General features: G+C 57.5%; 1 protein-coding gene across 6 annotated transcripts in view; it reads left to right on the top strand.

Annotated features, from left to right (window-relative positions):
• The first annotated feature begins 6,113 nt into the window (after positions 1-6,113).
• KNDC1 (kinase non-catalytic C-lobe domain containing 1) overlaps positions 6,114-23,332 on the top strand; it is a 53,118-nt gene continuing 35,899 nt past the window's right edge. For 5 of the 6 annotated variants that reach the window (XM_081074180.1, XM_081074179.1, XM_081074178.1 and 2 more), the window contains exons 1-7: positions 6,143-6,291; positions 10,540-10,738; positions 11,102-11,160; positions 19,651-19,791; positions 20,002-20,119; positions 21,281-21,921; positions 23,039-23,153. In XM_081074180.1, the coding sequence (XP_080930306.1) occupies positions 6,190-6,291; positions 10,540-10,738; positions 11,102-11,160; positions 19,651-19,791; positions 20,002-20,119; positions 21,281-21,921; positions 23,039-23,153 (1,375 nt within the window). In that variant the 5' untranslated portion in view covers positions 6,143-6,189. Of the gene's footprint in view, positions 6,292-10,539; positions 10,739-11,101; positions 11,161-14,162; positions 17,828-19,650; positions 19,792-20,001; positions 20,120-21,280; positions 21,922-23,038; positions 23,154-23,332 lie in introns of those variants that run through there. The other variant, XM_081074182.1, reaches the window with a different exon arrangement.

Genomic DNA, 23,332 nt, shown 5'->3' with positions numbered 1-23,332 from the left:
AGGAGGGGCAGGGCGGGGGTCGGGCTCTCGGGGGCCCATGCTCAGCATCTGAGCACAAGGAGGCCCACCTCCCGGGATTCGTGTAAACTTGATGGTGACGTTGTAACTTGCCGCAGTGTCTGTACCTGCTGCAAACCCCGTGTGTCCTCACAGGTCAACCAGACGGGCACCCAAAGGCCGCCGGGGGTTCCTGCCTCTTCACCTGCTTCTGTAGCTGACACGGACCAGAGAGCTGACACCATGCTGTGCACTGTAGACGCAGAACCGTCAGGCGAAATACAGTGTTTTGCATTGTTCGCCCTTCGTGAGGCTGGTTAATGGCGTCCGTGTGCGTCTCTCGCCCTGCAGGAGGGCATCCCACCTCCGCGTGTGGCCCCATGGTCCTTCTTAGCGTCGGTGACCCTGGCAGAACACAAGCTCACTTCATTATTCAAACCAAAGAAACTCCACACTAAATATTAAACCGCGTGTTTCAATATCAATTCAGCCTCCTGAGTCCACCTGGGAATAGTGTGCTGACATGTCCATTGGCATGTAATGTTTCCAGGGGACAAAACCCACAGCATGACTGCAGTGCAGGAGCAAGCTTTTGGAAGGGTGTGCAATGGGAGGTCGGAGCCAAGGTTGTCTGTGGCCTGACATTTTATGTCACTTCCTTTGTGCATGTGAGACTATGTGTGGGTGGTGTGCTGTTAGAGTGCTTTGGGTGTGTAAGTGTGTGAGGGCATGCATGAGTGTGCATGGGTGTGAGCACACGTTTGCATAAGTGCTGTGTGAGCTGTGTGAGTATGAGTGTACACAATATTTACGTGAGCATGCATGAGAGTAAGTGTATAAAGATGAGCGTGCATGTGTGTTTGTGACAGGTGTATTCGTGCATGAATGTGCTCATGTGCTGCATGTCTGTACATTGTATGTGGGTTGTGTGGCTGTGTGCATGTGTGAGTGTGCATTGAGTGAGTGTGAGTGTGGGGGCTCAGTGTGGGTTATATTGTGTGTGTGCAGTAAGTTTGTGTGTGTGCACGAGTGTGTGTATGTGAGAATGTGTGTGCATGCGTGCTCTTCACAGAGAACGTCCACTCTGCCACACCTCCTGTGTACTCCTGTCTAACTGGGTGGAGACTTGGTGGTCACACAGGGACGCTGTGGTCATACCAGGACGCAGTGACCGCTTTAATCAGCCTAACGGGCTCAGGGAAACTTCTAGCCCAGGGAACTTCAGTCATTCCTGAGGGCCATTATGGCGTCTGGCCAGCGGGGCCTCAGAGAGCCTGTGACCCAGGGCTCAGTGTCGTCCGCAGCATGGTCAGGGAGCCCTGCTGTTCATTAGTCAGATAAAGGGCATCTCTGCCAGACACGATTCCTCCCAGAAACCCGTTGACCCATCTCTGGACCATCCCCCCTTGGGCTTCCTGCAGCGAAAAGCCCCTCCCACCTGCCTTGTCGATGAGGGGATGGGCCTGCCCCTCACTCTTCGCACCACATCCTGCCTGCCTGGCCAGGACTCGAGGAGATGCAGTCAAGGGAGCCCTGGTCTCTGGAGCGCCACCTCAGGACAGAGGTCAGCTCAGAGGACGTGAGCACCAGGCTGTCGGGGGCGAGGGCCGGGATCCTGCCTACAAGGCAGCTGTCTTGGGGGCTCCCGCGCCATGCCAGGCTCTGTGCCACACTGCATTGGTGGCTGCAATGACGCAGCTGCCGGAGGCCTGTCCCCCCAGGCCGGGGACTCTGAGAGGAGCTCCACGCACTGAGCACTCAAGGCCTGGGGCAGGTGCGTGTCAGCCACGTGGTGAACATGCCACACAGAGATGGTGGCTGCAGGGGGCACCAGGTGTCCCTATTCGGTGCCCACATTGTGCCTGCGTCCCGCCACCTGCCCCACGGCCTCGGTGTTTCTTGGGGTGGAGAAGCAGGTGCTCTCGGGCCTCTGGCCTAGGTGTCACCTTCACACATAGTGCTGTCTGTTGGCTCCCCAGCCCAAAAGTGAGGAAGGGTGACCAGCGGCCCTGATGGAGGCCAGCCCTGCCTCTGCAGGGGTCCGTGTGCCCAGAGGGTGGGGACAGAGGGACAGGGTAAGAACCCCGTGAGGACACAGGGGCCAGGGTGGAGGATGGTGCCCTGGGAAGGCCGAGGTCAACGGTCAAATCTTAGTGATGGCCATTTGGGAGGGCAGGAGGAACAGGAAGGGGCATTAGAGAGAGTTTGTCCAGACGTGACCTGCAGTCACCACTCCTGGGAGAGGAGCGTCCCTCTCACAGTGAGACAGTCAGCCTGCAGGCGTGGGGGTCGGGGACAGGGTAACTCCACCGAGCTGGCTCCTGTGGGCCAGGAGGGAGGGGTCTCCTGGGGGCCATGGACACGCAGACACATGTGAGCACAGACACGCTGCCCGAGGGACAGTCCTCACACTGGGGTGTTAAAGATGCAGCTTTCTGATCAGACCCCAGCTCCGTCGGGGCTGGCCCTTCCTGGCTCTGCCACCTCCCACAGGGCCCGGCCCAGGCCCCTCATCAACACTCTCTCATGAAGTGGCAAGTGTGAGAAGTCACATTTGGGTATTTGAGTGTCCCCAATCCAGGCGTGTTACGAGCAGGGCGGTGGGACGGGGACCCATGTCCACAGTGACCCTGTGCGTCCCCAAGCCCTGTACAGAAGCACGCGTCCAGAGTGAGTCCCCAGGAAGGCAAAGTGAGCGGGAGGCCTGGGGCACTGTGAGCTGATATGCAAGTCCCTGGCCCCTGCGTGACACCTCTGGGAACCACACACTTGCTCACACCCCAATTCTGTCACTCGGGTGCACACTCGTGTGACTGCAACAGGAAGCAGGGGGCAGATCAACACGACCTCCTGATGGGCTGCACAGGCCTGGACCCAGTGGGAACGCGGCAGCCAACCAGTTACTGGCATGGAGAGGACGGCCGTGCTGGGAGCTGTGTGCTCAGACCCGGAAGGCTGGCAGGCAGACAGCGTGAGGCTCCCTGAGCACAGCGACTGCAAAAGCAGCTCCCCCCACCCCGAGGGGGGGAGGCAAAGGTAAGGGGCTGTGAGAACCCAAGGCCCAGACCTCTGAGGATTGGGGGTGGCCCCCCTGGGGCTGGGGTCCTGAGGCTGGTTCTCAGAGGGGGGCTGGAAACAGGCCCAACTGCCAGCCCCCACCCAGAGAAGAACAGCGGAGAGGGGGCTCCCCCTACTCTCCAGCACGCCCCACAGAGAGCCGGGCAGGACAGGGACAAGTCAGGGTGTGTAGAACAAAGTGACAGCCACAGAGTGACAAGGTAGCTCAGTCCCCAGCGGCAGATCAGGGATCTGCTGTCCTTGTGCATTTGTCCCCGTCTCTCAGAGAAACATGGTCACTTACTTTGCCCAAAGGCTTTGATAATGTCAAATGAGTCTAATGGTCAAAAAATGTATTTATTGAATATTCAATTTATTAAAACTTACATGTGTACTTGTTGCCAAAAAGTGTGGAACCTATAGAAACTTTAAAGCACAAATATATGTCACAGTAAAATTCTGGGCAAAATTCAATAAATGTTACAATGAAGGTTTCTGACTGTTACAGAAAAACATGTTGATTTTTTTGTAACGGCTGATGGTGAGCATCAAGCCACTACATTTACAAGAGTGATTGACAACTTTATTTCAAAATGTCAATATTTACACCACACCAGATATGACACTTGTTGCAATTATTTACATTTTTATGTTTATTTTTTAATGTAGATGTCGACTTCACAATATGCAAGTGGTTTGACAGCTTTTCAAAATTCTTCCTGGGGGCTGACCCAGTGGCTCAGGCGTTTGGAGCTCCGTGCTCCTAACTCTGAAGGCTGCCGGTTCGATTCCCACATGGGCCAGTGGGCTCTCAACCACAAGGTTGCCGGTTCAATTCCTCGAGTCCCACAAGGGATGGTGGGCAGAGCCCCCTGCAACTAAGATTGAACACGGCACCTTGAGCTGTGCTGCCTCCCGGATGGCTCAGTTGGTTGGAGCGTGTCCTCTCAACCACAAGGTTGCCAGTTCGACTCCCGCAGGGGATGGTGGGCTGCGCCCCCTGCAACTAACAACAGCAACTGGACCTGGAGCTGAGCTGCGCCCTCCACAACTAAGGCTGAAAGGACAACAACTTGAAGCTGAACAGCACCCTCCACAACTAAGATTGAAAGGACAACTTGATTTGGGAAAAAGTCCTGGAAGTACACACTGTTCCCCAATAAAGTCCTGTTCCCCTTCCCCAATAAAATCTTAAAAAAAAAAAAATTCTTCCAGGGAACATGCCAGCCAAGGCTTGGAGACCCTCTCCAGCCGCCTCGCACGCGGCCTGGCCCAGCTCAGCGCCCTGCGTGCTCTGGGACTGGAGGGAGCCCCATCTGGTGGAAAGCCGGGGCTCAGAAGCACAAGACCAAGTCCTGACAGTGTCTGAGTGTGACAAAGGCCAGAGACTAGCAGGGAGCAGATTTTGCCGGAGAATGTGGCTGTTGGGGGGCCCCTGCCCTGGGCACTGAGTGGGCGTAGGTCGGGAAGGGCAGCTCAGGCCAGGAGCTGCAATGCAGGCAGAAGTGGCAATGCAGACACAGAGTCCCTCAGGAAAGAGGCAGTGGGGCCGCTGGAACCCCTCCTTCTGAGTCCCTGTGTGATGTCCACAGAGAGCACTCAGGGCCCAAGTCACACTGCTGCGAGATGTCTTTTCTGCAGCTCCTGCTGCCCCCACCCACCACACCAGCCTGCCTACCCTGTCTGCTGCTCCCAGCTTCCAAATGCCCCAGGGTGGGGGAGGCTCCCCAGATTTCTTCTTCAGTTGAGTTGGGTGGGCCCAAGGGAAGGCTGCCCAGCACCCACCTGGCTGCCAGCCCGAGGCCTCACTGCCCATCTGTTTCTCCAGTGACATGGAGGCCCTCAAATCCTTGGGTGTCACATCCCCAGACCAGAGGCCACAGCGACTTGACCCAAGGACAGAACGTTAAGAAGCAGTGCACCTGCCCCCTGCACCTGGGATTTTAAAGCTCCTGCCCCAAGCTCTGCCTTAGCACAAAGCAGCATTGATGAAATGCCTGCTGTGCGCCAGCCAGGCTAGGCTGTGGGGGCAGGGCTGCCACCCATGCGCACCCAGTGTGGTGAGATTACCATCCACCCATTGGTAAATTGCCATCACCCTGGGGGGCATTCTGGCTCTTTGTCAGGCAGGGTGAGGGGTTGGATCCTGCCTCTTTGCCCAACCACAGGCCCCAGCGTGGGGCAAGGCTCACACGGGTGCTGACCAAAGCCCAGCTAACCGATCCCAATGGGGCAGTGAAGGGCTGAATTGCTAGCCAGCTGCCAAAATAGGAGAGGTTGTCAGGTCTTTGGGGTTCTGTTCCATACCCAGAAGGCTGGCTGGCAAGGTGCGGGTAAGGCTGTAATTGTTGGTCCCCACATATCGTCCATAGGACTAACTCCTGCAAGGGGACAGGCCAAGCTCCAGCATCTCAGAGCGGTCCCTGCGCTGGCCTCTGCCAGCCCCGCCCCTGCCAGCCCAGCGCAGCGGCCCGGGCACCTCGCAGCCACCACCCCGTGCGGGGACTGCGGCAGCCCCGTCCCAAGGCCAGCGAGGGAAGGAGCAGGGACCCGGTGGACGGTCGATGACCCGCCCACCGCCGTCCTGGGAGGTAGGCCGCGGCCCTGGACCCTGCGTGTGCCCAAGTGGGCGCAGACCCGGGCAGCAGCCTACGGCGCCCCTCGAACACCGGACAGGCTTGGCCCGCCCCCGAGGGCGCCAGCCCCGCACAGGCCGCCCCTCCCGAGCCAGGCACTCCCCTCCCCCCGCCCGGGAAGCGGCCCCGTCCCCGAGGGACCCAAGCGCCAGCCAAAGTGAGCGCAGCCTTGCGAGCGCCCGCATCCCCCAGTTCCGCCCCAAGTGTCCCGCCTTCCCGGGCTCGGGTGACACTGCGGCAGGCGCGCGGGCGGGGCGGCACGGGCGCGTTGCCATGGCGCCCGGGCGCGCGTAGCCAGACCCCGCCGCGGAGCCCGCCTGGCCGGCCCTGGCGCAGAGGCCGCGGAAGCCGGAGGCGAGGCCGCCCGGGGACGCCTGCGCGGCGCGGGGATCGGGGCGCGGGGATCGGGGCGCGGGGCGCGGGGCGCGGGGATCGGGGCGCGGGGATCGGGGCGCGGGGCCGGGGCCGGGGCCGGGCGGGGACCGAGTGCGCTCGCAGGATGCAGGCCATGGACCCTGCCGCCGCGGATTTTTACGAGGAGGACGACAAGGACCTGGATTTCTACGACTTTGAGCGTCTCCCCACTCTGCCCGAGGACGAGGTGAGCCCCCACCCCAACGGGGGAACCCCGTTACCTTCCCTGGCGGAGGGGTCCGCGGAGAGTTTTCGGGTGGGGTGCCTCCCGCCGCCCCCCGCCCCCCCTCCGTGGGCCAGGTCGTGGCAGCACCGGGATCCCGCAGCTGGTCTCACCGCCCCCCACCGGCCTTAAATTTTCCCCCGGAGGAGACAGGCCCGTGGCATGAGCATGGCACAGCAGTGCGTGGGCTGTCACTGAAGTTGGCGCTCAGCAGGGGCTGGCTCCTGATTACGGGCTTGGGTGGAGGCTGGGGGCACAGCTGTTGTCCTGCGGTCAGCCGCCCCTGAGGTCAGCGGGAGGTGCCGCCAGCTGAGCCCAATCAGGCCAGACCATTGAGGGTGGGAAGGGGGAGGCACCGACGAAGGGCTACTTCCTGCTCACAGAGAACCCCACCCTCACCCAGGTTGTCCCCCACCCAGGGTGAACAGGGGCCAGGAGTCTCTGTCACATGGGGTTTGTGCCCACAGAGCCAGGTTGTCTGTGACTGGCAGAGGCCATTCCCCACCTGGCCAGGGTTTGACCCTGTAGCTCTGGCTTCGCCCTCTGCCCCCTTGGCTGTGTGTTTGGGGCAAGTGAATAAACTCCGTGGCCGTGAACAAGCCAGGCCCTTCAGTGTGAGAGGTGACCCCCAGAGGATGAGGCAGCTCCCGGGAAGACCCTCTCATCTCCCAGGCTGTGGGGCCTGGGCACAGGGCCTTCCAAGTTACCAGCAGGCAAGTGCCGGGATCTCTGGGCTCCCCGTGCTCACTGCTGAGGTGTCATGCAGTCGTTGCCAGATGGCTTCCCTCTGAACGGCTGGCACTGAAGACCCTTCACATGCCTATCTGGGCAAGCCCACTGCCAGCGAGTCAGACCTAGCCACGCCTCCTTGAGTAGAGAAGGGGCTTCCTGGCAACCGCAGCGGCAGTCCCCAGGGCCTCCCACCCCAGCCCACTTCCCCAGGAGCTCCTGCCACAGGAGCTCAGCCCTTCCTTCTGAGCAGCAGGTCTGTCTCAGGAAGCCACGGCCAGGAAGGAAGGGCCACTGAGACAGTGCCCGGGGGTGGGCACTGCCCCCTTCCCCTATGGTGGCCTGGACTCGGCAAGAAAAAGCTGCAGAGAAGAGAGACTAGGGAATAAATCGACCTTTGGGTATCTCCACGGCTTTGATGGAAGAAGAAAGGGTGCCCCCAGCCCACAGCCTTCAAAACTCTCCAAGGGACACATTCCAGGCAATCTGTGAGAAGACTCACCTCCTCGCCGCCCTTTCCCCTTTTCCCCCCAGCACACGGAGCTGCCCCACACTCAGACAGCTGCCGCTGTGCCGGCACACCAAGCAGGGACTCGTGCCAAATAGTCAGCAAGAGCCAGGACTGGACGCAAAGCTGCCACCCTGACCCCTCTCTCGGGAGCTGTCTGTGGTGCCAGCTCCCCCAAGCTGTGCACAGTGCAGAGGGTCGGGGTCTCCATTGTCCTGTGGCCACGGCATCCAGGTGCAGTGGGGCCACCGTTGTCACAGCACCAAGCAGGACCATTCAGGGGCCCTTCCAACTTCTCACGTCCTCTCTGGAAAGACAGGCACTGCCTGTGGGTGTGCTCTCATAAAGCAGGAGGCCGGTGCCCGAGGCCTGAGCCCTGGAACAGGCCATGTCCTGCCCCTGAGAACACACCAGGTGCGGCTTTCTGCTTCCCGCACACACGGCACCAGGTCAGGGTAGAAGGTTTTAAATCTACGTGACTCCACTTGCTCCAGCAGTATGGAGTCAGGTCGCATCCTGAAAGCCATCTGTGTACGGTGAGGGAGGAGCGGTGCTGCTGTGTCATCTGCGCAGGCTGTGAGAAGCAGCCCCAGAGAGAGCCAGGACAGTGAAGACACCGGCAGTGCCCAGGGAGGCCTGGTGGGCGCCAGACCCAGGACACGTGCAAACTGCAGGAGACACAGGAGCTCGCCAGTTGTAACAACTGACTGTACAAGGAGATCAAGAACTAGAACGACAGGTCCCCAAGGAGCCCCTGGAATGTCCCTGCACGGTGTCACCCGAGAAAATCCAAATAGTCCGTGAGCATATGAGAAGATGTTTGACTTCATTATAATGCAAGATACACCCGCTGTGAACATCTTTCCAGGAACCCAAGTTGGCAAGAACCAAAAAGCTACATGGCAGCTGGAGTGGGCTGGGATGGCAGGAGGTGCCCCACGCTGCTGGGGAACAGGCTTTGGGAAACAACTTGGTGGCCAGTGTGATGTGGATGATGCCACAGTCTGTGTCCTGTCAGCTTCGCTCTGGCATGTGACCCGGGACACATGGCCCTTGGTGCTGACACGGGAGGACTCTGCTGGAACCCTGGTGCACGTGGCGAGTGGGCCGACCCACCCAGCAAGGCCAGGTGGTTGTGGCCAGCTGGCCCTGGTCACCTGTAGACGGCACTGCCACACCGTGCCAGCACAGGGCTCGGGTTCAGGACAGGACCACGGCTGCACAAGAGGAAGATGTGCCAAGCCATCGGGGGGCAGGGGCCTGCGGGGGCGAGGACAGGGCAGGCTTGGACAGGACGATGCCAGGTGCCAGGTTTGGGCACCGGGCAGGGCTTCTCCCGGTCCCTGACCCCGCTGAGGGGTAAGGAGCAGTCTGTCCCTCTCGAGTTCATCCAGCAGCTGTAGGACGAGTGCTGGGCTGGGCTTGGGAACTCGAATGTGGATGGGGACCTTGTCCCTGCCTACAGGAGCCCACGGCTGGGGGCAGCCTAGGAAGGAGGGACGTTCCCACTGTGCCCTATAGGGTCCATGGGACATCTGTGCCAAAACGAGCTCAGAGCAGCGGGCAACTGCAGACCCAAGAAGAGTTTCAGGGGGTGATAGTTACGAATTGGGGACTGTTTGGGGCAAGCACACAGACCCCCAACAGGGCACAGTCAAAGCCTCCCAGGCCTGCGGTTTGGCGGCTGGAGAGACCTCTCACAGGCCTGGGGATGTTCAGCAAACCTCGGCAGGGACTGAGCTTTGTGGGCAGGACCCTCACGGCCTGTCTGTCAGGGGGGTGTGAGGGGCATCCACTGAGATTCTGGTGGGGGCCGTGGGCGTCTGACCCCTGCAGCCTGTCCAAGGCCTGTCTCTGTCCTTGTCTCTGGCCCGTTGACTAACGAGTCAAGGACGGCCATCCTCCCGCCTGCCCTGCTCGGGCTGCAGACTCGGGCAAGGGAGGGTGATTCCTCCCACCTGGGCTGGAGCAGGCAGGAGCAGAGCAGGTCCCAGAGGGCCGGTGACCATGGCCCAGGGTTTGCGCCCCTCAGCGTGCAGCAACACCTCCCGTCGGGAGCAGCAGCGTTCCTCTGCTCTGTCCACTCTTCGGCTGAATCCTGCCTCCTCGTTGAACAGCAGTGTTTGGGGGGGCTGAGACCATCTGGCTGTAAGTGGAGGCCTCGTCACACAGAAGCTGTGACTCAGGACCCATGGAAGACACCCCATAAAATCATGCAGAGAATGTCCCTGTTTAGGTGCTCCCACCATGAATAGGTGTGGTAGCCTAGGGGAGGGCAGGGGAGCTGTGCTGTGGGCCTGGAGTGTGTGTGTGAGCATGTGTGTGCGTGCAGTCTGTGTGAGTAAACGTGTGTGTGAATGCATGTTGGTATATGTCGGTGTGCGTGTGAGGTGTGTTGTGCGACATGTGAGTGTTGGTGACACGAGCACAGCCACGCTCTCAGAGCCAGATCTGGAGGGTGGCCTGCACGGGGCACCGTGAGGGGTGGCTGTGCAGCAGCCACGTGGTTATCTCCGTGTGAAGTGCGTGCGGCGAGTGTCCACGTGTATTACCGTGCGCCGGCTCACGCCGTCAGCTGCGTCCACGGCTCCTGCACACCCCTGCCCCGTCCTGGGGTGGACTCCGTCTGCACAGCCCACACCAAGCAGCTCCCCATGTGCGAGCCATGTGTGAGCCTGCGGCGGGGGTGTCCCAGCTCTCAGGGACCACGGGATGGGCCCAGGTTGTGGCTGCAGGCGTGCACACCTCCCTAGATGCCGTGTGGCTCTCACACCTGGGAAACGGTGGGATGGCTCGCTGGTGCTTTTTTAAGGCCTTGCCCAGAGCCTCATTCCTGACAGAAAGTAAAACGCTGTCACGTGTTGTCTGCGGCCGAGAATTGGTCCGGCCATTGGGGGCTGGGCCTTCCGGGGAGGGACCCGTGGGCAGCAGGGCCTGTCCGCAGACCCGTCCGTCAGCGAGGCCTGTGCTGGCAGGAGAACGTGTCCCTGGCCGACATCCTTTCCCTGCGGGACAGCGGCCTCAGCGAGCAGGAGGCCTGGGCGGTGTGCCTGGAGTGCAGCCTGTCCATGCGCAGTGTCGCCCACTCGGCCGTGTTCCACACGCTCTGCATCACGCCAGACACCCTGGCTTTCAACACCAGTGGGAACGTGTGCTTCATGGAGCAGCTCAGCGGTGAGGACCAGGGCATGGCTGCGGCGGGACAAGGCCTGTGGGGTGGCAGGCGGGCGACACGGAGCCTGGCTTCCCTAGTCACCTGACGGGATCCCCAGCCGCAGGCACCGCTGAGGGAGGATGAGGTGGGAGCGGCCTTTAGGGCCAGGGAGGGCTGAGCTCTGGCCTGGCCTGTCGCCCTGGCCGGGTGCCTGAAGCCCTCCTCCCCTGGAAGCCAGGCGGCGTGCTCTCCGTCTTCCCGTTGGAGCTACTGTCTTCCCTTTCTAACCTCAGGGACGCAGGGACAGGGAGGGCGGGAGGCAGACACTGGCCCCTGGAGAGTTCAAGGCCTGTGATCAGAGTGGCTTCTCTGTCCTTCTCCAGATGACCCTGAGGGAGCCTTCGTCCCCCCGGAGTTTGATGTGACTGGCAACACCTTTGAGGTGAGTGGCGGCAGGTGGTGTGCCATTAACACTGGAACTGCGCCGGCATCCCAGAGTGCTGGGCGCCGAGCCGGCTGCCGTGGCTGCACTCCCACCCTGTCAGACGCGAGGTCCCCCACAGGCAGCTGGGGCCCCCGTGACAGCTTGCTTTTGGAAGCATGGTTGTCGTCACAGTAGTAAATACGTCTCTAGAGTGTGAATTTAGTACATTTAGCATGTTAAAACTGCCTCACGTTACCTACCACTGGTGGCTGGCGGGAATTGTCCTTCTCTGAGGATTGGCAGATGGGCCGCACCTGTGAGGTGACATGTGACCTCTGGACAGTGGTTCGGACATGTGAGCGCCAGCCACACACAGGCTGATGAGGTGTCAGAGTGACATGTGGCACGAGCGACAGTGCCAGCATGGCCTAGGGACGTGAGTGGGGATGGGGACCCCTGCACAGGCCCAGTTGTCCGTCCACTGCGGGCCAGCTGGGCTCTGGCGCACAGTGGGGCATGGTCCACTCATGGTTTCTATCTTTGTGGGACCCACAGTCCTCTAAGATGGAGAAAAGTAAACCCATCGTTAGTAAACAAACAAGTAATTACCAACTCAAAAATCTTCCCAGTAAAGGCTCATTCATTAGCTTAGCAACATGAGGTTAAATTTTTACCTCAGAATGAGTTGAGGATGGGCCCCTCCTAGGCTTCATCTTGTTTTAAAATCAGCCGGGCTCGGGCTTACTGCCCTGTCAGTCTGGGTCAGCTCCGTGGAGCACAGGGTGCGCCTTGCGATGCCACTGGGCCTCCGCTGGGTTTTATGTGGTTCTGGGCTGCAGGGGTCCAGAACCATCGTCATGGTCCTAGCGCGGCTGTTCTCCTGCCTGGGCGGGGCCTTCTGACCTCTGCCCGCTCACTTGGCGCGGCAGCGAGAGCCAGCCCTCCCACCACTGCTGCACCCCATCCCTGGTGGCCAGCACCCCTCTGGGTTCCCTTGTCCCCATCTCACGCTTACTGAACACTAAAAGCAACGTGATTTCCTTTGTGCTGCTTTTAACTTTCTGAAGAGTGTCCTGCTGTGCGGGATGTTGTGGAACTTCCTTTCATACGTTTTGCTGGATTCCCCTGCATGGCCCTGGGCAAAACAGTAGTTAACCTGCCCCTGGGGGAGCCGAGGTGCCCAGGGTGCTGCCGGGCTCAGAGCCGCCCTGCAGGCCGCTGGCGGGTCTGGACAAGAGCTCCCGCTGGGCCGCACCCAGGGCCAGCACGGCCAGGTGGTGGGGCAGACCCGGCTCAGTGCAGACCCCGCTGCACGCTCACTGGCAGGACAGTGGAGAAGCATCGCTGGGCCTCGTGCGCTGACGGTGACAGCTGCATCGCGGAGACCCCATGTCTCCCGTGGGCCTATCACACCTGCTCAGGACCCGTTCCTGCCTGTGACTCGGGGACCCAGCGGCAAATGTGCTTCTCGGGGCCACTGCTGCTCCAGCACACGGGCAGGGTCAGCAGCTGCTGCCATGGACACCAAGAGCCTCCAGCCGGGCGTCCGGGTCTCTGGGGTGTCACAGGGAGGTTAGGCTGTGGTGTGGGCCAGGCTGAGCTCACCCCTCTGCCCACCTGCACGTCCTCCTAACCATCAGTGACTGGCACTCATGCAGCCACACCCCAGCCACCTCCCTGCCAACCTGACCTTGTGTCTACATTCTCCCACAGAGAAAACAACAGGGTCTCCCAAGCCCTCCATGTCCCAGGCTGAACGCTCCGTGTGCTCAGGCACCTTGGAGCCACCCTCCTGGGCCCAGTCCTTCCCACCTCTCCTCCCCCGCAGAGATGATGCCTTGGGCTCCCACATCCCCAGACACACAGCAGATGGTCCTCCTGGGACTGTCCCCTGCATACCTTACTCCTTGCTCAGGAAATGCCTGCAGTGGCCTACTTTCCTAGAGCTAAAAATGTGGCCCATCACCAACATTCCAGGCTGGCCCCAGCCACAGCCCACCCCACAGGGCTTCCCTCTGACCTGTCACCCTGAGCATGTGTGGGCTTCCATGGGGCCCGGCCAGGATGACCTCGGCACCCATCACCCTCTGTACTGCTGGCTTGTCACTTATCCACAAACACATGAGCTCAGTGCCAGGCTCACAGTGCCAGAGCAGGTGGCGTCCTGCCTCCGGGGGTCATGGTCCACATGGGGGAACCGCCTTGATGTTGGCAGTGGGCTGGGCCTAGGGGGTGGCACCTTGTGAGGAAACTACAGGGTCCTCGTTGGGATCGAAAGGCCCTGGAGCCAGTTCTAGAAAGTGAGGTTTGTCTTGAGACCCAAAGTGGAGTAGGGTTGACGGAATCGAGGCCGGTGGCTTCCGAGACAGATGGGATGGAATGTGCGAAGGCATGAGTGGCACAGACGCAGATACTGGCATCCATCCAACATACAGTAAGAAGTATTTCGCTGAGTTATTTTCAGACTAAGAGATGGGTGGATGGATGAGTGGATGGATGGATAGATAGATAGATGGGTGCCAGTGTGCCTGGAGGGACATAAGAGGGAGGGGTGGGGACATGGGCAGACCCTGGCCTGCTGGCTGTGGTACAGAGACAGATTTTATTCGGGCAGTGAATTGCTGGGGTCCTCACCTTGCTACTCATGGCTGGGGCCTGGGCCTGTCAGGTCCTGTACGTGGGGGCTCTTGGGGTCTGCCTTTTCTCCCACCCCCAGTAGGGCCCCCAGAACTAGGCATCTGCAGCAGCTTGACTTAAATTTGGCCCCTTCAGGAAGCCCTGGATGCTGGCTGTGTGGGGACCCAAGCAGGGAACTCTGGGTGTGACAAATATGGTCAGTGGATGAGATGCAAGAGCAGGTTGCCCTCCGCGTGCGGACAGGGCTGGGGGTTCCCACGTCTTCTGTGAGAGGTAGGACAGCACCTCAGGGACTGTCGGTGCAGCTCACCTGTGTCATGGGGCCCGAGCAGGACACCAACACTGAGCAGCGTGCAGTGGGGGCATGATCGCATCGTCTGCAGGTGACGGGTTTGTGGACCTGGAATCGAAGAGGCTTCCGTGAGAAATGACGGAGAAAAGACTTCAGGGCCCGGCTGCAAACAAGATGCACCCCAGAAAAGAAACAGCTCTTCTTTGGGTTAATAATTCCCAGCGAGAGATGAAATGGAGACTGCTCCATGTGTAATTGCCACAACGTGGAAAGCCCGGGAGTCAGTGCAGCAGAAAGGTTGGAAACGTGGAGTGAGCTGCTTGCTCAAGATGACAAAAACGAGGCGACGGACCCTGTCCCCACACTGCAGTGTTTTTCCAGCTTTATTGAGACATAACTGGCACGTAACATTGTGTAGGTTTAAGGTCTACAGCCCGATGGTCTGACAACATTTACTGTGAAATGATTTCCCCTCGTAGGAGGGTTGGTGGCTCCATCACCTACTCGCCATTCTCCGCTGTGAGAACATTTCAGATCTGCGTCCCGGTGACTTCAAAGTTGATAGTACAGTATCATTCACGGCTGTCACCATCCTGCGTATGACATGCCAGGGATTTACTCATGTGACAGCTGGCAGTGAGGGCCCTTTGACCAATATCTCCCCATTTCCTCCTCCCCATCCTACTCTTTGTTTCTGTGAGTTTGGCTTTTTCAGATTCCACATGTAAGTGAAATCCTACAGTATTTGTCTGTCTGTGTCTGACTTATCTCACTGACATAATGCCCTCCAGGGCCCTCCTTCCTTGAGGCTAAATAATATTCCACTGTGTCTCTACACCATATTTCTTCATCCATTCATCCGAAGACAGACACTTGGGTTGTTTCCATGTCTTGGCTACTGTGACTAATGCAGTGAACACGGGAGTGCAGACATCTCTTGGAGATGATGATTTCATTTCCTCTGGATAAATGCCCAGAAGTGGGACGGCTCGGTCTTAAGGTAGCTCTAGTCTTACTTTTTGAGGACCCTCCATACTGGTTTCCACACTGGCTGCACCAATTAACATCCCACCAGCAGTGTAAAAGGGTTCCCTTTCCTCCCCGTCCTCACCAAGACTCGTTATTGTTTGTCTTTGTGATGATGGCCGTTCTTACCGGTGTGATATTTCACTGTGGTTTTAATTGGCATTTCCTTGATGATTAGTAACGTTGAGCATCTTTTCGTGTACCTGTTGACTACTTGCATATCTTCTTTGGAAAAATGTCTGTTCCATTCCTCTGCCCATTGTAATCAGATCTTTTTTTTTTCTTTTTTTTGCTATTGAGTTGTGTAAATCCCTTGTATTTGGGGAATATTAACCCCCTATGAGATAGATGGTTTGCAGATATTTCCTGCCATTCTGTAGGTTGTCTTTTTATTTTGTTGTTTCTTTTGCTGTGCAGAGGCTTTTTAGTTTGGTGTAGTCTCACTTGTTTTTTTCTTTTTTGCTTGTGCTTTTGGTGTCTTATCCAAAGAATCGCTGCCAAAGACCCATGACAAGGAGCTTTTCCCTTTGTCTTCTCCTAGAAGTTTTACAGTTTCAAGTCTTATATTTAAGTCTTTAATCCATGTAGAGTTCATTTTTGTGAGTGGTGTAAGATTAGGGTCTGATATCATTCTTCTGCATGTGATTGTCCCCAGCACCATTCATTGAAGAGACCATCCTTTTCCCATTGAGTGTTATTCACTCCGGTGTCAAAAATTAGTTGACCTTACATGTACAGTCATGTGAAATATGACCTTATGCTGGGCTCTTGAGTCTGCCCCACTCATCTGTGTTTGTTTCTGCGCCAGTACTGCACTGTTTTGATTGCTATAGCTTTTCAGTATTGTTGGAAAGAAGGAGGTGTGGTGCCTCCAGCTCACTCAGGATTGCTTTGACTATTGGGGGTCTTTTGTGGTCCCATGTGAATTTTAGGTTTTTTTCTGTTTCTGTGAAAAATGCCACAGGAATTTTGCTAGCAATTGCATTCAACTTATAGGTGTGTTGGGTAGAATGGACGTTTTACCAATATTCTTCTGATCCATGAACACGACATCTTTCTATTTGTGTCATCTTCAATTTCTTTCCTCAAAGTCTTACACTTTTCAGTGTACATGTTTTTCACCCCCTTGTTTAAATTGATTCCTAGGGATTTTATTGTTTTGATGCAATTATAAATAAGTAAATAAGATTGTTTTCTTAATTTCTCTTTCTGATATTTGTTATTAGTGTATAGAAATGCAATCGATTTCTTCTGTATGCTGATTCTGTATCCTGAAGTTTTACTAAGTCCATCAATTAGTTCTAACAGGTTTTTGGTAGAGTCTATGATTTTCTATGTATAAGGTCATATTGTCTGCAAATAAAGACAATTTTACTTCTTCCCTTATAATTTGGGTGCCTTTGATTTCTTGTTCTTGCCTGACTGCTGTGGCCAGGACTCCCAGTACTGTTTAGGAGTGGTGAGCATGGACCTCCCTGTCTTGTTCCTGATCGTAAAGGAAAAGCTGTCAACCTTTCCCCATTGAGGACGATGTGTGCTGTGGGTTTCTCATCTGTGACCTTTGTTATGTTGAGGCACATTCCATCTGTACTCAATTTGTTGAGAGTTTTCATTGTGAAAGGATGTCGAATATTGTCAGGTGCTTTTCTGCATCAACTGAGACGATCATATGATTTTTATCCTTTGTTCTGTTAATGTGATATATCAAGTTGATTGATTTGTGGATCCCAGGGGTAAATCCCACTGGACCATGGTGTATGATCCTTTTACTGTCCTCTTGAACTCAGTTTGCTAGTATTTTGTTGAGAATTTTTACATTTATAGTCATTGGGGATATTGGTCTATAGTTTCCTTTGTTGTGATGTCCTAATCTGGCATGATGCTGACCTCTTAAAATGAGTTTGGAAGTGTTGCCTTATCTTCAATTTTTAGGAAGAATTTAAGAAGGATTGGTATTAATTCTTCTTTAAGTGTTTGGTAGAATTCACCAGTGAAGCCATCTGGTCCTAGCCTCTTTTGTTGTTGTTGTTGGGAGGGTTTTGATTACTGATCCAATTTGCTTACTAGTAATGGTCTATTCAGATTTTCTGTTTCTTTGTGATTTCGTCTTGTATGTTTCTAGGAATTTATCTATTTTTTCTAGGTTGTCGAGTTTGCAGCCGTAGAACTGTTCATAACAGTCTCTCAGGAGCCTTTGTATTTCTGTGGTGTTGGTTGTAATGTCTCCTCTTTCATTTCTGATTGTATTTGTGTCCGCTTTTCTTCCCAGTCTGGCTGAAGGGCCCACAGCCAGGACTGAGGTACGCCTGCCTATTACCTGACACACAGGTGGGTAAGACTCCTGCCAGGCCCTCTGGTGTATGGTGCTAGATACCACACCAGCACAAAGGTACTTTTGTCCGTGGACAGTTGGCAAATTGTTGTGAAAGGGGGTGCTATCTGGGAAGTCCTATTCAGCCATCTTGCTGACATCTACAGTATTCTATTTTGTACGGCATTGGTCCTTCCTAAATTCTGCAACACCAGTGCAGACACTATAAAACCCCAACCATTTTTGTTTTTGTTTTTTAATGAAAATTGGGGAATGTATATTTGTTGTTTTAAACCTGGCAAATGTTGGGGTAGCCGGTTAGCTCAGTTGGTTAGAGCATGGTGCTGGTAGCACCAAGCTGGCCAGATCCCAGCATGGGCCACTGTGAGCTGCACCCTCCTTAAAAAAAAAAAAAAAAAAAAAAAAAAAAAAAAAACCTGGCAAATGTGAAAATAAACTTTTTGAAAAAAGAAATGAAGGTCGACTTGTCCTCCAGATATGAAGATATACTCTGAAGCTGCAATTAAAATAGCACAGTCTGGACAGAGGGCGAGACACATAGACCAGAGTAGCAGGAGAGGCTGACCTATGACTGGTCCCTGGGATCTGAGAGCAGTGCAGGCGGTTTAGGGGGCAGCAGGGGGCGTCTTCGTCTGTCCTGGGAGTCGGCTCTCCAGTAGGAGGAAAACAAGCCCAGGTGCTTAGAGCGTCCCAGCACGCAGACAGACAGTTTTCAAATGGATTAGAGCCAGGTGTTTGCATTATGAAAATATTACAAGAAAGCTGTTTTTTATCATCTCAGGCTAGGGAAGGTCCTCCTAAGAAGCTGCTAAAGGAAAAACAAATCCAATTTCCCAAATTAAACAAACATTAGAATTTCTGAATGCCAAAAGACACATGAACAAAATTAAAAGACAAGTGACAGACGGAGAGAACATGTGTGACACAGAACAGGGGCCAGCCCCCGGATGTGCCAAGAGTGAACCCCAAAAAGGCATAACCCAGTTGAGAAATTAGCAAAGTCCACAAAGAGGAAAAACTTAAAACGATGAGTGGAGATGAACAGATACTCAGTCTCAATCACAATCATAGAAACGCAAGTTTAAATCTGCTGGTCATTTCGGAAGAAGTTTGTCAGCAGCTGTCACGATTGTCAACGGATGGAACGCGGGATCTGGTGATCCTGCTGCTGGAACATGACATGTGAGGATCTGTGCGTGAGGACGCCCAGCAAAACATGGGAACACCCTGAGCGGGGAGGGCGCGGGGAGCGGGCGGTCCCCCACATGCCCTGCAGCTGAGATGGAGAGAGGGGTCCGGAGAGGGGGGTCTCAGCCAAGTGACCAGCGAAAACCAGACAGTTGTGCAATACCTGAGAGGACTGGTCATCCTAGATCTGAGAACAGATTGGAAAGGAGGGGTCTGAGACCACGCAGAGCAAGAGCCGGACCCGCCAGGACCTCACCACTCGGTCACGCAGGGATCTGGTCCTGCATGGGGTGTTGACCAGAGTGGGCACCACGGGTCTGGAGTGGGGGCCTGGCCTGCGGAAGGGAGCCCCAGGGCAGGAAGGCGGGGAGCTGGCCCTAGGTCAGGGCTTGGGCCTCCCCGTGTGCTGTGTCACCTGCTTCTTTGGAGCCACCTCCTCCAGGGCCTGGCTGTGTGGCCCCAGGCAAGTTTCTGAACCTCTCTGGACTCTGTTTCCTGTGGGTACAATGGGCACGATAAAGCCCCCACAGGATGGAGCCAGGCCACGCCCCGCCACGGGAAGCCACAGCGGCCGCCGTCAGGCCCTCCGGGCCCGCGGCCCAGGCCTTCCACGTGGCCGGCCGACGCGCGCGGTCTGAGCAGCCCACACCCGCCTGCACGCAGAAGAGAAAACTGACTTTCACGCTGGAAGAAAACCGTCTTTTCTCCCGTCCGTTTCCGGTTTTTGAAAAGGCCCCGCCCTCAGAGGCGCAGCCGTGGGAGGACGTCGGGCGTCTGCGCAGCACGGACGCTCGGCGCTCGCGTGGGGCTGGGCCCACGGGAACCCGGGAGGGGCTCCGGGGACACGGGCCGAGGCCCCGGGCGCGAGCGGACCCCGACCGGAGAGACCGGCGGCTGCCCCCGCGGGGCTGGCACCGCTTCTGCAAAGCCCACGTGTGGTCCCCGAAAACGCGTGTTCGGGGCGACGAGTGGTGGCCCTGGGGGACAGGAACGTGCGTGCCCCGGGGCACCAACGGGCTCCTTGGTGCCACAGGCCCACATCTACTCCCTGGGGGCCACGCTGAAGGCGGCGCTTGAGTACGTGGCGGGGCCCGAACCCCGGCTGAGCCCAGACCTGGAGCTGCTGCTGCGCCGCATGCAGGCGGAGGACCCGCGGGACCGGCCGGACCTCGAGGTGGGGCGCGCACCCCGAGACCCTCCCTGGAGCCGCGCCCGCGCGCGTGCACCGTGCACCCCCTCCTGGGCCCCGCACGCGGGCTCCTTGCCTGCGCCTGGTGCATGGCAGGGGGTTTAAACGGGAACCTGAAACGGGCATGGCGGGAGGGGCGCCGGCGGGCGGGCTGTGGGGCGGGCGCCCCGCGTCTGAGGGCACGCGTGTGCGCAGAGCATCGTCGCCCTGTGCGAGGAGAAGCTGCCCGGCTCGTCCTCCTGCCGCCTGTGCCGCAGCCTGTCCGCCGTCGGGAGGAGGGTGCTGTCCATCGAGTCCTTCGGAACCTTCCAAGGTGAGCTGGCACTCGCACCCACTCACGTGTGCACACGAGTGTGCACAGACATTAACACTGATTACATACGTACGCTCACACCAGTGCACCCACACACCGTGGAAAAACCCCCGCACATGCACATTCAAACAGATCACACGTGTGCCCCCACAGTCACACACGTTCACGTGTATGGACTCACAGGCACCTATTTATACTACAGCTCAGCAAGCACACACTCACACACACCACACATGCACACACATGTGAACACGCATTTCCACTGCGCCCGTGCACACACTAGCACACACATACATCAGGCGGTCACGCTTTCCAGACCCCCGTGCAGTCAGAGGTGAGATCCAAGGTCATGTTGAGAAACAACTGAGGTTGGGGCTAGGCGGCTGTCTTGGTCCTGTGAGCATTTCGGCAGGCACACCGCGTAACCCCTCGTGGGCCATTTCCGCCAACCCCACGCCACGCCTGGCAGGCACTTCCCCACCGTGCAAGCTGGTGTTGTCCCATCAGTTTCCACAGCTCACAGGAGACTGCCGTAGCCTCAGATGGCATTTTGAACAAATGCCAGGTTTGCTTGCACTGTGTCTGGAGGAGCCTTGGAAGGGGCATATGGGATCCTGCAGGTGGCGGCAGCGTGTGTGACACCGAAACAGCAGGCGGCAGACCGTGGCAGTGGCTCTGACGGAGGCCCTGGGGGAGGTGTCAGGAGCAGGTCCCATGAGACCATGTGGAAGCTGCTGTCAGATTTAATTTCGTCCTGTGGGGAACCTCACTTGTGTCCTCATAACAGAAGACATGTGCTTTTGGATGAGATAATTAGACGGGCCTGAGGGGCCCTGTGGGAAGCAAGGCCTGGCCCCAAGGGACCTGGCAGCCTCTGTTAATTAGCTGGGATTATGTGATTAACCAGGCGAGAGAGGTTGTTTCTGGGCTGATACTGAGGGAAGAGGGGGGCTGAGAGCCCAGGAGAGGGGCCCCCATCCTGGGAGGCCCTGTGCTCAGGTCTTCCCAGGATCTGAGGGGGGGCCATGAGGACAGGAGTCCTGCAGGAGCCGGGTTCAGCGTGGCCTGACGGGGTTGGGGGCAGTGGGCTGTTGCAGACGTGGCCATCCTGGCTGGGTTCCCAGCGGCCAGTAGCGGTGATGGCCTCCTGCTTTTGCCCAGATGTCAGTGAGAGCGCCTGGAGGGGGAGACTTGCTCCAAGAAGTGTGGAGCCGAAGAGGCAGCCTGAGGACCACAACGCAGACGCCCCTCCCACCCCCAAGAGCCCAGAGTACCCCAGGACCCCACCCTCCAAGTCTCTGCTGTCAGCCCCTGTGAAAAACGGCGAGAGCCCCAGCATGGAGGGGCTGGCCAGCCTCATCCTGGATGCCCCATGCCCCATGCAGAGGGGCCACCTGAGGAAAATGCAGACGGTCCCCAGGCTCCTGCCTGAGGGCTCTGAGACCAGCACCCTCTGCCTGTCACTGACTACTGTGAAAAACCCGTTGCCTACATCCAAATTCTTTCCTCCAGAGCCCAGGAAGGCCTTTCCTGAGGGGAAAAATGGCCTTTCCAGCTTCAAGGCCCAGCCCAAGTCCAGGCTGTGGCGGGAGCCAGAGCCTGAGCTCCAGCAGGAAGGGGCTCGAAATGTGGGCCTCAGTGGGGACGGGGCCACTGGTGTGCCCAGCCAGGGCCCTGCGGAGGGAAGCCCCCAGCCCCTTTCTGAAGACCCTCGAGATGCAGGCCGAGACCCTGGGAGCTTCGGGGCTGACGAGCAGATTCCAGAAGGAGCTGAGGAACCGGGAAATGCAGCCACGGAGCAGGTCAGTGACTGCGTGTTTTGCATGGCCCTGTGGCCAGAAAGGAGTCTACCTGGGGCCAGTGTGGGGTCTCCCCAGGCCAGGACGGGCTCTTCTAGGGCTGGCAGTGAGGGACAGAGGACTATTGGAACCGTGTTCTGGGACTTTGGGGTGTACTTAGCGTCCCTGTAGGCTCTAAGAGGCCCTTGCATGGGCTGAGAGTCCTGGGCCCAACTGGCCGAGCACGTTGTCTTGTTTGGCTCCTAGCAAGTCACTTCCTGAAGCGCTGTGACCCCGTTAGTCACACGGTATGTCTAGGGGCAGTACAGGCCCAGCACCACGGCCGACGGTGTGGCACCAGGCCCCTCATTTCCCAGGAAGCTTTGTTAACCCAAGGACTGAGGTATACTCTGTAATTCAGCTTTTAATTCACATCCTGACAAGGACCTGAGGGTAATTTACGTGAAAATGTGGTAACTGTAAAACCAAAGTCCGTCCCGTGACTGTGGCGTGCTGATGTGCTTGGTGCAGAGACGTACATGTCAGCCTGCACTGTCCCCACCGGCCGGTGTCCAGGGAGGCCCAGGTACCAAGGCAGGAAGACCTCATACACCGAGCCCTGGGCTCACTCTGCTTCCCATCACAGCCTTGCGTTTGGATCGTGTCACTGAGCGCAATGTCCCCGGGTCCCTCCGTGTGGTGCCTGTCGGAACGTCCTTCCTTCTGAAGGCTGCGTAATGCTCCACGTTTCCATTACCCATTCACCCTTCCAAGGACTCTTGCTCCCACCTCTTGGCCATGTGACTCGTGCTGCTGTGAACGTGGGTGCAAGTACCTGTTCAGGCCCTGCTCTCAGTAGCGTTGGACAATCACCCCGAAGGGGGAGTGCTGGTCACCTGGCAGCTCTGTGTTGGGTTTTCTGAGGCCCTCACACTGCCTTCCCGCGCTTGCCCCGTTTTACATCCCGCCTGCAGTGCACAGGGTTCCCGCCTCTCCACGTGCCCTCAGCACGTGCTGCTTGACCTGGGCCCATTTCCCAGCCGTTCTGTCAGGAGCGTGTAGCAGGGGAAGCACAGCCCCGTGCCTGGTCACCTTCCACTGGGAACCCTCCCCTCCTCACTGCTTGGTGGCCCCTCCCCAGGGCGTCTCCCTGCAGGACCTCTTGTTGAAGCTGCGCCGGCCCTTCAAGGAGTATGAGCTGTGGGCTCTGTCCCACGCCTGCCTCAGCACCCTGCGTATGCACCACCAGCACCCAGGTGACGCTTTGTTCTGTGCTTCCTCGTTCTGCCCGTGTGGGAGGTAGTGTCTCCACTGTGAACCGGGGTCACCCTGGGGGAGTGTCTGCTTTGGACTCAGGACAAGGGGTGACAGGGCAGCAGGGGGCTAGAGGCTTAAAATGTGGGCATAAGCAAGTGACCCTCCTGACCCCTCATTG

This window comes from Rhinolophus hipposideros (genome assembly GCF_964194185.1).
Source record: "Rhinolophus hipposideros genome assembly, chromosome: 15".
Lineage (NCBI taxonomy): Eukaryota > Metazoa > Chordata > Mammalia > Chiroptera > Rhinolophidae > Rhinolophus > Rhinolophus hipposideros.
The sequence above is the reverse complement of the archived record's forward strand: the minus strand, read 5'-3'. Positions and strand labels throughout refer to the sequence as shown.